This window comes from Spermophilus citellus, assembly GCF_964194105.1.
Source record: "Spermophilus citellus genome assembly, chromosome: 1".
Lineage (NCBI taxonomy): Eukaryota > Metazoa > Chordata > Mammalia > Rodentia > Sciuridae > Spermophilus > Spermophilus citellus.
The window spans coordinates 268,919,720-268,933,246 of NC_138182.1; the positions used below are offsets into that span (position 1 = coordinate 268,919,720).

At 38.5% G+C, this 13,527-nt stretch overlaps 1 protein-coding gene and 1 pseudogene across 2 annotated transcripts in view; both read right to left on the reverse strand.

Moving 5' to 3' along the window:
• CPLANE1 (ciliogenesis and planar polarity effector complex subunit 1) overlaps positions 1 to 13,527 on the reverse strand; it is a 132,936-nt gene that overhangs the window by 17,712 nt on the left and 101,697 nt on the right. Inside the window, exons 50-53 of the mRNA XM_081301656.1 lie at positions 12,488 to 12,546; positions 11,698 to 11,865; positions 7,576 to 7,700; positions 702 to 791 (exon numbers count right to left, since the gene is read on the reverse strand). Of these exons, the coding sequence (XP_081157782.1) occupies positions 702 to 791; positions 7,576 to 7,700; positions 11,698 to 11,865; positions 12,488 to 12,546 (442 nt within the window). The remainder of the gene's footprint in view (positions 1 to 701; positions 792 to 7,575; positions 7,701 to 11,697; positions 11,866 to 12,487; positions 12,547 to 13,527) is intronic.
• On the reverse strand, positions 9,241 to 10,974 carry LOC308653158 (raftlin-like; annotated as a pseudogene). The gene has a single exon. The product of its transcript is annotated as a raftlin-like (transcript).

The following is a 13,527-nucleotide window of genomic DNA, read 5'->3' on the forward strand; positions in this document are numbered from 1 at the left end:
CAGATTGGAAATAGCTGAAGAGAAATGTAGTAAACTGGAAGATCTGCAATGAAGAGGTATCGCAGAGAAAAAGGCAGTTCTTTTCTTTAAATGTGGATAACTACAGACCTCATTAGATGAGTGTGGGGATTAAGTGAGATTATGTACATAAGGTGTTAACAAATTGGCAGAGTAAGCACTCTTTTTTTTTTTTTTTTAATTTATGGGCACTCAACCACTAGAGCCACATACCCCACATCACAATTTTGTATTTTATTTGGAGACAGGGTCTCACTGAGTTGCTAAGTGCCTCACCTTTGCTGAAGCTGGCTTTGAAAACTGTTAACTACTACTACTTTTATTGTCCTAAGGAGATCTGAAGGTCCCTGGACTTCTCTATGCCTCATTGTGCTCAGCTGTAGGACTGGGATAGCAGTACCCTGCCTATCTACCACAGTTCTTATGTACATTAGAGCCTGTATTTTGTAGGTGAGAAAAGTGAGACTTGTATAAATGGAATTGCAACTCTTGTCCATGGTTACCAAGTCAACAGTGAATCAGGATTTCATACAAATAAACTTTCCAAAGCCTTATCTCTGAAACACATCCTCCTGTAACTACACCCTTCAACCTGAAATCTACATTTGAAATTTCTAAGTCTGATTTGTGATTATTTAAAATTTACTATTAAATTTAAGAACGTTCTATTCTTTATTCCTTACCTGTTGGGAAGGTAACTGGAGACTGCACAGCCTTTCTTAGTGCCTCTTTGGCTCCACCAGCTCTTTTCTCTATGGGGAAATTGGCAGCTCCTATAAAATCAGACACAATTTTTGTAGTTTAATAAGAATATGATTTTTCACACATCATAGTCTTAAGTTCTTTGAGGATAGAAACCTTCTGGAAGTTCTGATTCTGTTCAACAAGCCTTGCTTAGAGTAGGTGCCCAATCAATATTGGTTGATCCAGGAGCTGGGGATGTGGCTCAAGCAGTAGCGTGCGGCCCGGCATGCGTACGGCCGGGTTCGATCCTCAGCACCACATATAAACAACGATGTTGTGTCCGCCGAAAACTAAAATATAAATATTAAAATTCTCTCTCTCTCTCCCTCTCTCTCTCTAAAGAAAAAAAATGTTAAAAAAAAATATTGGTTGATCTGAACCAAGAAAGCAAAGTAAAGGTATGTCAAGCGTTGGGGTTGTGGCTCAGTGGTAGACACCTGCCTAGTATGTGTGAGGCACTGGATTCGATCCTCAGTACCACATAAAAATAAATAAATAAAGTTATTGTGTCTATCTACAACTAAAAAAAACCATATATACATATATATGTGCATATATATGTATATATGAATGAGAGTTATTTTTTTAAAAAGTAAGACAAAGGAAGAGGGGAAACTAAACTCTGGGACTTGATATCCAAGAGCACAACTATGATCATTTTTCAAATGGCAAATGTGTTTCAATGACATCTCTAGCAACTGGAAAATCCAAGAGCACAATAGCCTACTAGCAGTAAACACTCAGATAAAATGTCAAGTTAAGGGGCTGGGGTTGTGGCACAGTGGTAGAGTGCTTGCCTAGCAAGTGCAAGGTCCTGGGTTCAATCCCCAGCACAACATAAAAATAAATAAATAAAACAAAGGTATTGTGTCTAACCGCAACTAAAAAATAAATATTTAAATAAGTGTCAAGTTAAAATTTAGCAAGAGAATAATTAAGGTTTCTTAAACTCAAAGATTAATAGTAACCATTTGCCAAACATTACTTATAATCCTCAATGACTCTCAAGTAGGTTTCTTTCATTCATTCATTCATTCATTCATTCATTCATAGATGGGGTTGGCCTTGAACTCCCAGACTCAAGTGATCCTCCTGCCCCAGTCTCCCACACACTGGAACTACAGGCATACAACATGGCATCAAATGACATAGGTTTGAAAACAATTTTTTTTTCATGTTACTAGAGATTGAACCCAGGAGAGCTTTACCACTGAGCCATATCCTCAGCTCTTTTCATTTTTTATTTTAAGACAGGGTCTCACTAAGTTGCTATGTCAAGTTGGTGAAAATGGCCTCAAAATTTTGATCCTCCTGCCTCAGCCTCCCAAATTGCTGAGACTACAACTGGTGTGCACCATGACACCTGGTTAAATGAGGTAGATTTCAAAGAGAACATCTGAGGATACAAAATAGGCAGCAGAACTGGGAAATGAATCTAGGTCTTGATTCTAAAACCTAGAACTTCATTGAAGTGACAGTTAAGCTGGGATAATAGCTGGACACATGGTAGTACTGTTGACATTGTATAAATGCTATGGTACCCTCAATTAATATCTTTGAACATAATTTATTACATTTAGCTATTTTTAGGTCAATCAAAGCTAAATAGCCATTTTTCATTTAGCCAATTATCCAAGTATTTCATTTGTTCCATGTAAGGGGTAGTACAAAGAGGAGGAAGAGAGTGTTACTATACTCTAGCATGGTTCACAACATTTTATAAGAAACTATAGCATAAGACTTATTGTACCTCTTCCAGAGGGGCATAAACATGTTATTAAGGATTCAGAGACAGAAAAATAACTATTTTAGCCACCATTTACCACTAATCTTCACAGCAAACATGCAAGTTAAATATTAGCTTCAATTCAGAAATAATAATGCAGAATTTAAACAATATATCAGATTGGAAGAACTAAACAAGAGTAAGGATGCTTTTAAGACACAGAAGTGAGACACTATGAGTGTGAAAGTATAAGGGAGAATTTCAAATAAGGAATGTGAGTTCAAAAGCATAGCAGGTGGCTGGAAAATGAACATAGATTATATAAGGAAAGGAGTCAGGAATACTTGGAAGAGGGCCTGAGGCCAGGAAGGGTCTATACATATCTCTGAGCTTGTAGCAGCTCACCTCACCTGGTATATTCAGCAAGAGCAGGTGGACCAAAAATTGGCTGAGGCCACACTACACAGTCAAGAGTGCAAGGTGGGAGCTGAGGATATAGCTCAGTTGGCAGAGCGCTTGTCTTGCATGCACAGGCCCTGGGTTAGATCCCCAGCACCATCAAAAAAAAAAAAGTGCAAGGTAATAATGAAGAATTTTCATGGGGCAGATATGAGAGGAAGACACATTTCCATGTATTCCAAAACTTCCCTCAGATATTAAAAAATCATAGTAACTATAGAAAACATTCCACTGCTGTCGTGTATTTAAAAAAATAAAATCAATGACAGATAAAAAAAATAATAATGATAAATAAAGGCTGGGATGTATTAAAAAAAAAAAAAAAGAAGTGTCTGTTTCAGGACTGAGGTTGTGGCTCAGTGGTAGAGCGTTCGACTAGCTCATGCCAGGCCCTGGGTTCAATCCTCAGCACCACATAAAAATAAATAAATAAAATGAATGTACTGTGTCCAACTACAACTATAAAATAAATATTTAAAAAAGAAATGTCTGTTTCATTCATTTGCTCATTTATTAATTGGCGTGTGTGTGTGTGTGTGTGTGTGTGTGTGTGTGTGAACTTCTTTGAGTTCTTTACATATTGTGGATATTAATCCTGTGTCAAAAGAATAGCTAGCAAAGATTTTTCTCCCATCCTGTGGGTTCTCTCTTCACATTCTTGTTTCCTTTGATATGCAGAGGCTTTTTAATTTGATGTCTTCCCACTTATTAACTCTTGGTATTATTTCCTTTAGGAATCCTATTGAGAAAGTCATTGCCTGTGCCTACATGTTGGAATGTTGATCTTATGTTTCTTCAAGAATTTTTGTGATTGATTTTTGTGTGAAGAAGGTCATTGGTATTTTGATGCGGATTATACTGAATCTGTACATTGTTTTTGGTAGTATAGCCATTTTAACAATGTTAATTCTGCCTATCCATGAATATGGGAGGTCTTTTCATCATTTTTTGTCTTCCTCATTTTCATTCTTCAATGTTTCTATAGTTTTTATTGCCCAGACCTTTCACCTCCTTGTGAAAGGAGATTTATTCTTCAGTATTTTTTTCTTTTTCTTTTTTGAATGGTATTATTTTCCTGATTTCTTTCTCAGCAGATTAATTATCGGTATAATGAAAATCTAATGATTTTTGGGTCTTTTCACATTTTTTATTGGAGTCTTATAGTTGTACATAATGATGGGGGAAAGCTATTGATTTTTATATGCTGATTTCCTAATCTGCTACTTTACTAAATTTGTTTATTAACTCTAATAGTCTACTAATGGGGCTTTTTGGAACTTCTAAATACACAATCATATCATGTACAAACAGTGATAATTTGACTTCTTCCTTTCCTATTTTTATCCCTTATTTCCTTCTCTTGCCTACTGCTCTGGCTAGAACTTCTACTACTATATTAAATAAGAGTGGTGGGAGTAGACAACCACACATCCTTGTCTTGTTCTGGATTTTAAAGGAAATGCTTTTAGTTTTTCCCCATTCACTCTGATGTTGGCTTTCGACTTGTTATATATAGCCTTGGCGATATTGAAGTAGATTCCTTCTGTCTCCACTTTCGTCAGTGTTTTTATCGTGAATGCATGCTGAATTTTGTCAAAAGCTTCCTCTGCATCTACTGAGATAACTAAGTGATTTTTGTCCTTAATTCTATTTTGTGATGAATTACATTTATTGATTTGTGTATGTTAAACCATGCTTACTGTTAGGTCGGTGGCAGTGACTTGGTGGCGACTTAGTGGCAACTTAGAACAAAGCAGCCCTCACCAGAAAAGAACATCAATCAGATGCCGGAGGAAACGCCTGTCAATCAGCCAGATCTCCTGACTAACACCTGTCAATCAGCAGGACCCCCTGGCCAATCCTGGAGTTCAGCCAACTCCCCTGACCAACTCCAAGGCAGCAAGGGACTCTAAGAACACCTTTTCCTGTCCCAAGCCCTTCCTTTTCTGCTGTAAGCCCCATAAAAGTCCAGTCCGGTCGAGCTTCCATGCTGTTTCTCCTCAGACCCTCCTCCTGTCCCCTCTGTGGGTCTGATCGAGTTCCGCCCGGGAATGATATCTCAATAAAGCCTGTTCAGCGGCCCTTTTAAATCACTCCCGGGCGGTGAGGGCTGCTTTGTTCTAAGTTGCCACTAAGTGGCCACCAAGTCGCTGCCACGGACCTAACACATCCCTGGAAAGGAACCAACTTGGCAATGTTGAATACAATCTGCTAACATTTTATTAAGATTTATGCATCTAGGGGCTGTGGCTCTGGCTCAGTGGTAGAGTGCTTGCCTCAAATGTGTGAGGCACTGGGTTCAATTCTCAGCACCATATATAAATAAATGAATAAAATAAAGGTCCATCAACAACTAAACAAATATTTTTTTAAAAAGATTTTTGCATCTATGTTCATCAGGAATACCAGTTTATAGTTTCCTTTCCTTGATGTGTTCTTATTGGTTTGAGTATAAGTTTGACACTGGCTTCATATAATGAATTTGGAACTGTTCCATCCCTTTCTATTTCATGGAATAATTTGAGAAGCACTGCCTATCCATGAATATGGGAGGTCTTTTCATCATCTTGATGTTAGTTTTTTTTTAATATTTATTTTTTAGTTGTAGCTGGACACAACACCTTCATTTTATTTATTTATTTTTATGTGGTGCTGAGGATCGAACCCAGGGCTTCGCTCACACGTGCTAGGCGAGCGCTCTACCGTTGAGCCATAACCCAGCCCTTGATGTTAGTTTTCATTTAATTGTCTGGTAGAATTCAGCTGAGAATACATCTGGTCCTGGGTTTTTCTTTGTTGAAAGGCTTTTTATTACTGCTTCTATCACATTGCTAGTTAATGGTTGGTTTAGATTTTCTATGTTCTCTTGATTCAATTTTGGCAGGTCTCGTGTGTAGAAATGTATTCATATCTTCTAAGTCTTTCAATTTATTGGAGGATAAGTTTTCAAAGTATTCCCTTAGTGATCTTTGGATACCTGTGATTTCTGGTGATTTCTACTTTTTAATTTCTAATTTTATTAATTTGGGTCTTCTCTCTCTCTTTTTTTTTTTTTTTTTTTTGGTTATTTTGGCTAAGGGCTTATCAATCTTGTTTATCTCTTCAAAGAACCAACTCTCCATTTCACTGATCCTTTGAATGTTTTTATTGTTAATTTCACTGATTTTTACTTTGATCTTAATTATTTCCTTCTTTCTATTGTTTTGGCTTGTTCTTTTTCACGAACCTTAAGATATACCACTCGGTTATTTATGATCTTTCTGATTTTCCTAAGTAGCCACTCATATTTGTAAACTGAGTTCTTAGAACTGCCTTCATAGTGTCCAGAGGTTCTGGTATATTGCGTAACTATTACTGCTTCATTATAGGAACTTTTATATATGTGTAATAAGAATTGTAATGCATTCCACTGCTGTTGTATATTTAAAAAAAATAAAATCAATAAAAGATTAAAAGAAAAAGAATTTTTAAATTTGTTCCCTGGTATGAAATAAAATTAAAAAACAGAGGGACAGTATTTTCTATCTTGAAATTTTAGTTTAAAACGAACAGTGTGTTTTCTTACTATAATTCAATCAAAAGCAAGAGATACCAGGCACAGTGGAACATACCTTTAATTCAACTCACTCAAGAGGCTGAGGCAAGAGGATCACAAATTTGAGGCCTGCCTCAGCAACTTAATGAGACCTTGTCTCAAAATAAAAAGGGGGTAGGGATGTAGCTCAGTAGCAAAGCACCCCCGTTTTAATCCCAACTTACCCTCCTCCAAAAAAAAGCAGGAGTTAACCAAAGATTTTTATCAAAAGGATTAGAATTTGTGGTATTTCAATTTTCTGAGAGGAGGCAGCATATAGAGATGTAGTTTCTAAGTGCATAAACCCTAGACCCAGTTTGGGATTAAATACTGGCTCTACTACTTCCTAGCTTGTTATTTAAGCATCATCTACCTTGGTTTTCTCATCTTTAAAATGGGAACATAATAGTACCTATGTCACAGGGTTGTAATTAGAGCATAAAAAGAATCTGGAATATAATTTAGTTATTAAACATTTTCAGTTGTATACATTTGTACCATATGTTAACTATCAGCATATCCTTTTAATATGTAATCATTCTACAAATAAGTATGTTTTACTTTAGGAATCAAAACCCAATTCAAATATGGTAAAATTAACTAAGGAAAGGTTAGCAATGAATAACAGGTATATCTTCAAATATGGGAAAGGATGCCCAAAGGTAAAAATATACTATTTCAATGTGAGCTTCTTTTCATTCCTCTTCTAAGACATGGCCATTCTATAACTACCAAAGCTTGAGTTGAACAAATGTCTACTTTAGTCAGAAATACAAATAAAAGACTCCCAAATAAACTACCTCTAATCCACTGACTGTTCAAATTACATTATGAAAAGGCCACTAGTTAAGAAAGATTTATAGGGCCTTCCCATTTCAAAGCAACAGAACAAAATCCTGGTACAGCTAAGTCTTTATCTATCCCTTGCATTCTGTTGATATCAGCATTCTTTGTTACTAAGATTTATAGCTTTTACTGATGAAAACACAACTGTGGAAACAAGAAGGAAAAATAGGTCCAAAGTACACAAAATTAAAAAAGCTTTAAGTCTTACCACATCGCCAATGTGAATCTTGAGATGGTTCAAGTGTTTTCCCTTTATGGGTATGACTTGATTTTGAAATACATTTGACTTTTCCAGGTTGCTTTATCAGAAAATTATGTCCATGATGATACTCTCTAAAACAGAAATTACACAGTAACTATTATCCCTAATATCTCATATAAATAACATTTTTTAATATCTCAAAAATTCCAAATTATAGCCCAGATTAATACATGCACTTGACACTCCTTTTTTTGTACCTCAGTGTTTATTTTAAGATTAAAAAAATTAGTTGTAGATGGACACAATACCTTAATTTTTATGTGGTGCTGAGGATTGAACCAAATGCCTCACACTTGCTAGGCAAGCGCTGTACCACTGAGCTACAACCCCAGATCCTCAGGATTACATGATGACTCTCAAGAAATTATCTGTTTTATGTCATACCTCAAACCTTGTTCATTTGTTTCAAAGAGATTATTTTTAGTTCTCTCTCTACCCATTTTAAATTCTCCATATATTCACCAGTTACTTAGTATTTGATCCCCTACTTTATTCTAGAAAAGACACAAGGGGAATATTTGGCATTTTAAATAAACTCCAAAATACAAATGCAAATGAACTGATTATGTTTGGGTCTGTGTTGTAGCACTTCCTGTAGGCTCTTATTAATGTTCATAATTCTAATTACATAATTTGTCAAATATGGTATCTTTTTACTACCAGATGATTTATTGCTATAAGTAACTAAACAAGAAAGAGAAGAGATAGGCTGTTGTTTCAGTCAAGACAGTTGGCATTCCATCTCCAAGGTCTGCCAGATGTGTCTACTCAAAGCCTTAACAATTCTTTCTGAACAGTATAAACATGAGACCCAGCATACCTGGGTAACAACTGGGCCAATTATACACTGATTAAAATAGCACATAATGAGGGCACCCAACCAGGCAGGATGCCCTGAACTGACATGTATTCATAGGATGTGTTGAATACAAAACCTTAAAAAATTTTTTTTTTTTACATTAATACTAACACAGAACACTTTTAAACGTTCTTCAAGAATAGGTGCACAAAGAATTACCTCTTTATTTCCGAATTCCCAGCACCTAGGACTGTTTTGAGAAAAGCCAGGAGGCTGAGCACCTCCCCTTCCCAATGATGTCACTTTCTTTGCCAGAGCAGCAAGGTCTAGCTGGAGAAGAGAACCCACAGGGCTCCAGGGGGTGGTTAAAAGTCACTAGGCAGCTGCTGTGCAAAGCAGCAGGGGATGGACGCTGCCCTGGCAGGGTGGGAAGGGAACAGCAACTTTGGTTGGACCCAGGGATCCATGGATTTGACCCCAATGTGCCCTGGTGGTCCTGTGGGATTGTCCTAGGCACTGGATGGTCCAGACCATCCCTGAGGAAGAGTGGTGGAGCTAGGGCTGGGCCTCCAACCCTGGCGTCTAAAGGAAGTAACCTCACCCAGCATTATAACACAGGGTCATTCCGCTGCCTTCCAATCAGATGTGCAGAAACCAACACTGTCAGAGACGGGTCCTGGGAGAGGCTGGTGAGTTCACAAGGAAAGGTCAAGCCAAGCCAAAGGGTAGCACACAACACTAGGGCAAACCAGCTGCTGGCAAGATGCCTAGGGTTTGGCAGTTCAACTAGCTTTATTGCAAACTGCCGAGACTCAGTTTTCTTCTGCTGGAGCAGGCTTTCCAACAACTTCCTCTGCACCCCCATTCCCAGCATCCTCTCCAGGACTGGAGTGCTGAGGGCCACTGGCCCCCTGGCAAAGCTGACAGGACCATTCTGCACAGCCTCATACTCCACAGGACCCCACCCAGATAGCTGGCAGGGGCCATCTCTTCTTCCCTGACCTCTTGCATGGGGATGTTAACCTCCTTGGAGACCCCATCTTCCTGCTGCCTACCCAGCACACAATTTCCCACATCTCTGTCTTTGGAGAACTGGTCTTCTAAACTCTAATTTTCTTCTGCTAGTCATTTGTCTCTGACACCATGTTTACCTTTGGGTTTCCTCAGCTGTGCATTTCTTTTTAGGAGAATTGCCACTGAAACTTTAATTCCTTCTTCATTTTCTGAAGTAGATACGGTCTCTGAAGTAAGACAGTCGGCTTGGTGGATACGCTCCCTTTCCTGGTAGACTTGACAATGTGAGTTGGTAGCACACAGGTGAGCTGCCAGCCTTAGGATGCCCATGAGTTCAGCAGAGTCATGCAGTCAGTCTGAATCTCCATGCCTTCCAGGGCCATCCATTGTTTAACAACAATAGCATCATAGCCCTGTCTGCTTTTGCTAACTTCTGTACAAACAGCTTCAAAGATGAATACTACATCAGTCAAGCTGTATAAGGAATCATCCACCATTCCAAGGTGGAAGAGTAAATTCACCAGGACTCCTTTCTGGAAGTGGTCACTTATGTGCTCCAACCAGTTGGCATCCAAACTCCTCGCTATCTGGCCATTCTTGGAGACCACAGAAAAGAATACTGATGGGATAGTATTGCCAGCACTTCTGATAGCTCTTCAGTTTGTTGAAAGGGCAAATCTCCATTTTCCTAGAGAGGAGCCTTGTATGTGTGTCCATCCACTGTTGGGCTCATCCCCTATGGGGAAAATCCTCCACCCTCTCCAGAGGATAAGCTGGGCTCCTTGGTGAAAGGCAGCTCCCCTGTGTGGCCTGGGCTGGGCTCTGGGTTCCCATCCACCCCTGTGGGAGCAACACACACGTCTGCAGCCCCTGGCTTCTCATCCTCAGTGATGCATGGTTTCCACATACCTTTATCACCACTCTGGCATCTGTTGCACCATTGGCAGTGGGTGCAAGAGGGCTGCTGCCTGCTGAGTTCACAGGGGAGTGATACTGAGGAATGATACAGCAAACTCCAGGCCCCGACTTGCAGCCTCCTGGACCTTCATAATAAACTCTGGGATGATATTTTATCTGTCAGATGGTCTAAGGAGGAACAGCAATCTAATTTGAAGATGTAACCTTAATTGTGAAGATGAATCTTCTGAGATCTGTCAGTTTTCTTGACCGAGATTGGCCCTAAATGTGTGCTGGAGGGGCATCTTTTCCTACCTGTGAATGGGCTGCCCAAAGGGGTGCAGGGTGGCCAGGGAGAACCCCTGCTGGTACAGCTCCAGGAGCTGGGCTGGCAGGTCCCTCAAGGAGGCCAGCCTCACTGCTGAGGACCATGGGAGCTCCACAATATTCAGAGTTATGAACTACAGGAGGCAGTACTCATAGGCCACATCCACCTTGTTTTCTACCTGAGGCCTCTTCAAAGTTGAATAAATATTCCCAGGCAATTCCTCGTAGCACTTCCCTAACTTGTTCAATCCACAGCCCATTTCAGCAGATTTTGCAACTGGCGGTGGAGAAGGCACAGGCTGGGTTCCCTGAGACAGTGTGTTGTGTCCTGGGAGGAAAGCGGGTGGGGGGGAGAGGGGGGTGTCACTGCCTGCTCACGTATCAGTCCCTCAGGTTATTGGTGCATGTGTCCCTCCCCAAAGCCTAAGGCTTACGTGCTCCAGCTCACTAAAGGTGAGTGCTGCCAATTCATGTCCACCACATGGATTACCAACAGATACAACTTTGCATGTTTGTTAGCCATATACAAGAAATTTTACACTTGGGTACATTAGCACTTTCAATTAATTTCTGCTTAACAACTTATACCCAAACCTACTGTCTGTGATTAAGCTTGTGTAGTAAGCTGATGGGAGATGGCTGTTCCTGCCAGAGTGAAGATGACAGGCAGAGAAACAGGGAGATAGCAATTAGGAGGCAAATTAGAGAAACAAATCTTAACAGAAACTAAAAAAAAAAAAAGAAGACAGTACTGGACAGATATGAAATGTCACACTACAGGTATACTGAAGTGCTTTGTTACAGCTTAGTTAGAAACTGAATGCCATTTTTGCCTTTTTCCTTTGGTGATTCTATACATTTATAAAGACCTCATAATTAAGGAGCTATTTTGTTCTTTCCTTTATCATAATAATTCTAAGCAGGGTAGATGCAAATACACTGAGCTTGAATCACAAAAGAGATACTTTTTTTTTTTTTAACTAGGTCCAATGTTATTTTTCCAAATAATATGGTGAATTGTGTCTTCTTACCTCCTTGGAGAAGGGCAGCACTGCTGTCCAGAATGCCAAGCAGTGCTGGGTTTGTTAGGAGATGGTTTCTGTGCAGTTACTGGCAGTTGTACTGATTCTGATAACAGTTCATTCATCAGACTGTATGCTTGTGTGATTCGCCGACTATAGTGGTCAGAGAGCAGCAACCTTTTAGATAAAGAATTAAACACCATTTATTTAAAAAGTCACTTTTAGTTGTTTTTTTTTTTTTTTAAAGAGAGAGTGAGAGAGGGGAGAGAGAGAGAGAGAGAGAATTTTTAATATTTATTTTTTAGTTCTCGGCGGACACAACATCTTTGTTGGTATGTGGTGCTGAGGATCGAACCCGGGTCGCACGCACGCCAGGTGAGCGCGCTACCGCTTGAGCCACATCCCCAGCCCCACTTTTAGTTCTTATTTCAAGAAGGAACACAGTACTTTTGTTTTTCTTAGAACTTTTCAAATCCCTCTAATCATCAGATTTCTTAAAACCATTAGGAAGTAGAGTATATTATTAAAGATATTTGTAGTTATGGTCTTGAGGGTATTTCCCAAATACACATACATATCTGGTTTGGGAGAGAGAGTACAACAGAAATGAAAGTCATAAAAACTGTATGGTGCCAATAATATTTGAAAGCAAATTTCTAAAAAGGATACTGAGTCTAATTATTTTCTTTACAATGATATCTCCCACAATTTTCTGTTTATTGACAAGAAGACAATTATGAAAATAAATTCCTAAGAATTATCTACCAGAAAATGCTCAGGATATAGCTTCCAAGCTTACCTATCTTTCTCATGCTTCTTCTTTTGTCTCAGCCTGATTTCCTTTGAAGTCATGTAAAACTGCATAAGAAATATTCAGTTAATTCATTATTCCGCAGTCCAAAAAAAACCATTAGACATAATTCTACTATTTAGAAAATAGTACAAAATGAGGCCATATTTGATAAAATTTTCTATCCTAAAGCAAAACATAAAAATGTTAAATTAAAACATCATACAATTAAATGGAATGCAAAATGTATTTTACTAGTTATATTTTTTCGACAGAGGACATCCTACAGCTGCACTTAAGGTGGAAGAAAAGAACATTTTAGGGATATAGACACTTCAACTTCATCTTCAGTCTGGTGATTAATTTCACCAATAGCTTGGTTGAAAAAGCAGAAAGAGACACTCATTTAAAATCATTTTAATATTGTCAAATACTTATCAAAAGCCTACTGTAATGAGTTTGCTATAATTTATAAATTTTTCAAAATTATATGTCAGAAGGCAAACTGAGACAAATGTCAAATATATATATATATTCCAGAACATGAAGAATTATTATTGTAAGACTAGGATGGAGCTCAGTGGGAGAGTGCTTGCTTTAACATGTGCAAGGTCCAAGGTTCGATCCCCAGCATGGAATAAGAATAAGAGGAAGAGGAAAAAGAAGAGAAAAATAAGACAGGTAAGTAAAATACATTCTTTAAATAATAGTTCACCTACTTTTACATCATATGGAGTTTAAATGGGGCAACCTTATCTAGAAAATAAACTTACATCATTTGTTAATAATGCTTTAAAAATGAAGTGCTATCATGTTTTATTTCAAATTGCAAAGGGATAAACTGTAATCTAACCATAATCCAAATGTGATTTTCACAGTAATGTGGTTATCAAACACTACTTTTTTCTTGGTAGCAGGAATTGAACCCAATGGCATTTAACCACTGAGCCACATCCCCAGCCCTTTTTAATATTTTATTTAGAGACAGCGTCTCACTAAGTTGCTTATTAGGGTTGCGCTAAATTGTTTGGCATTTAACCACTGAGCCA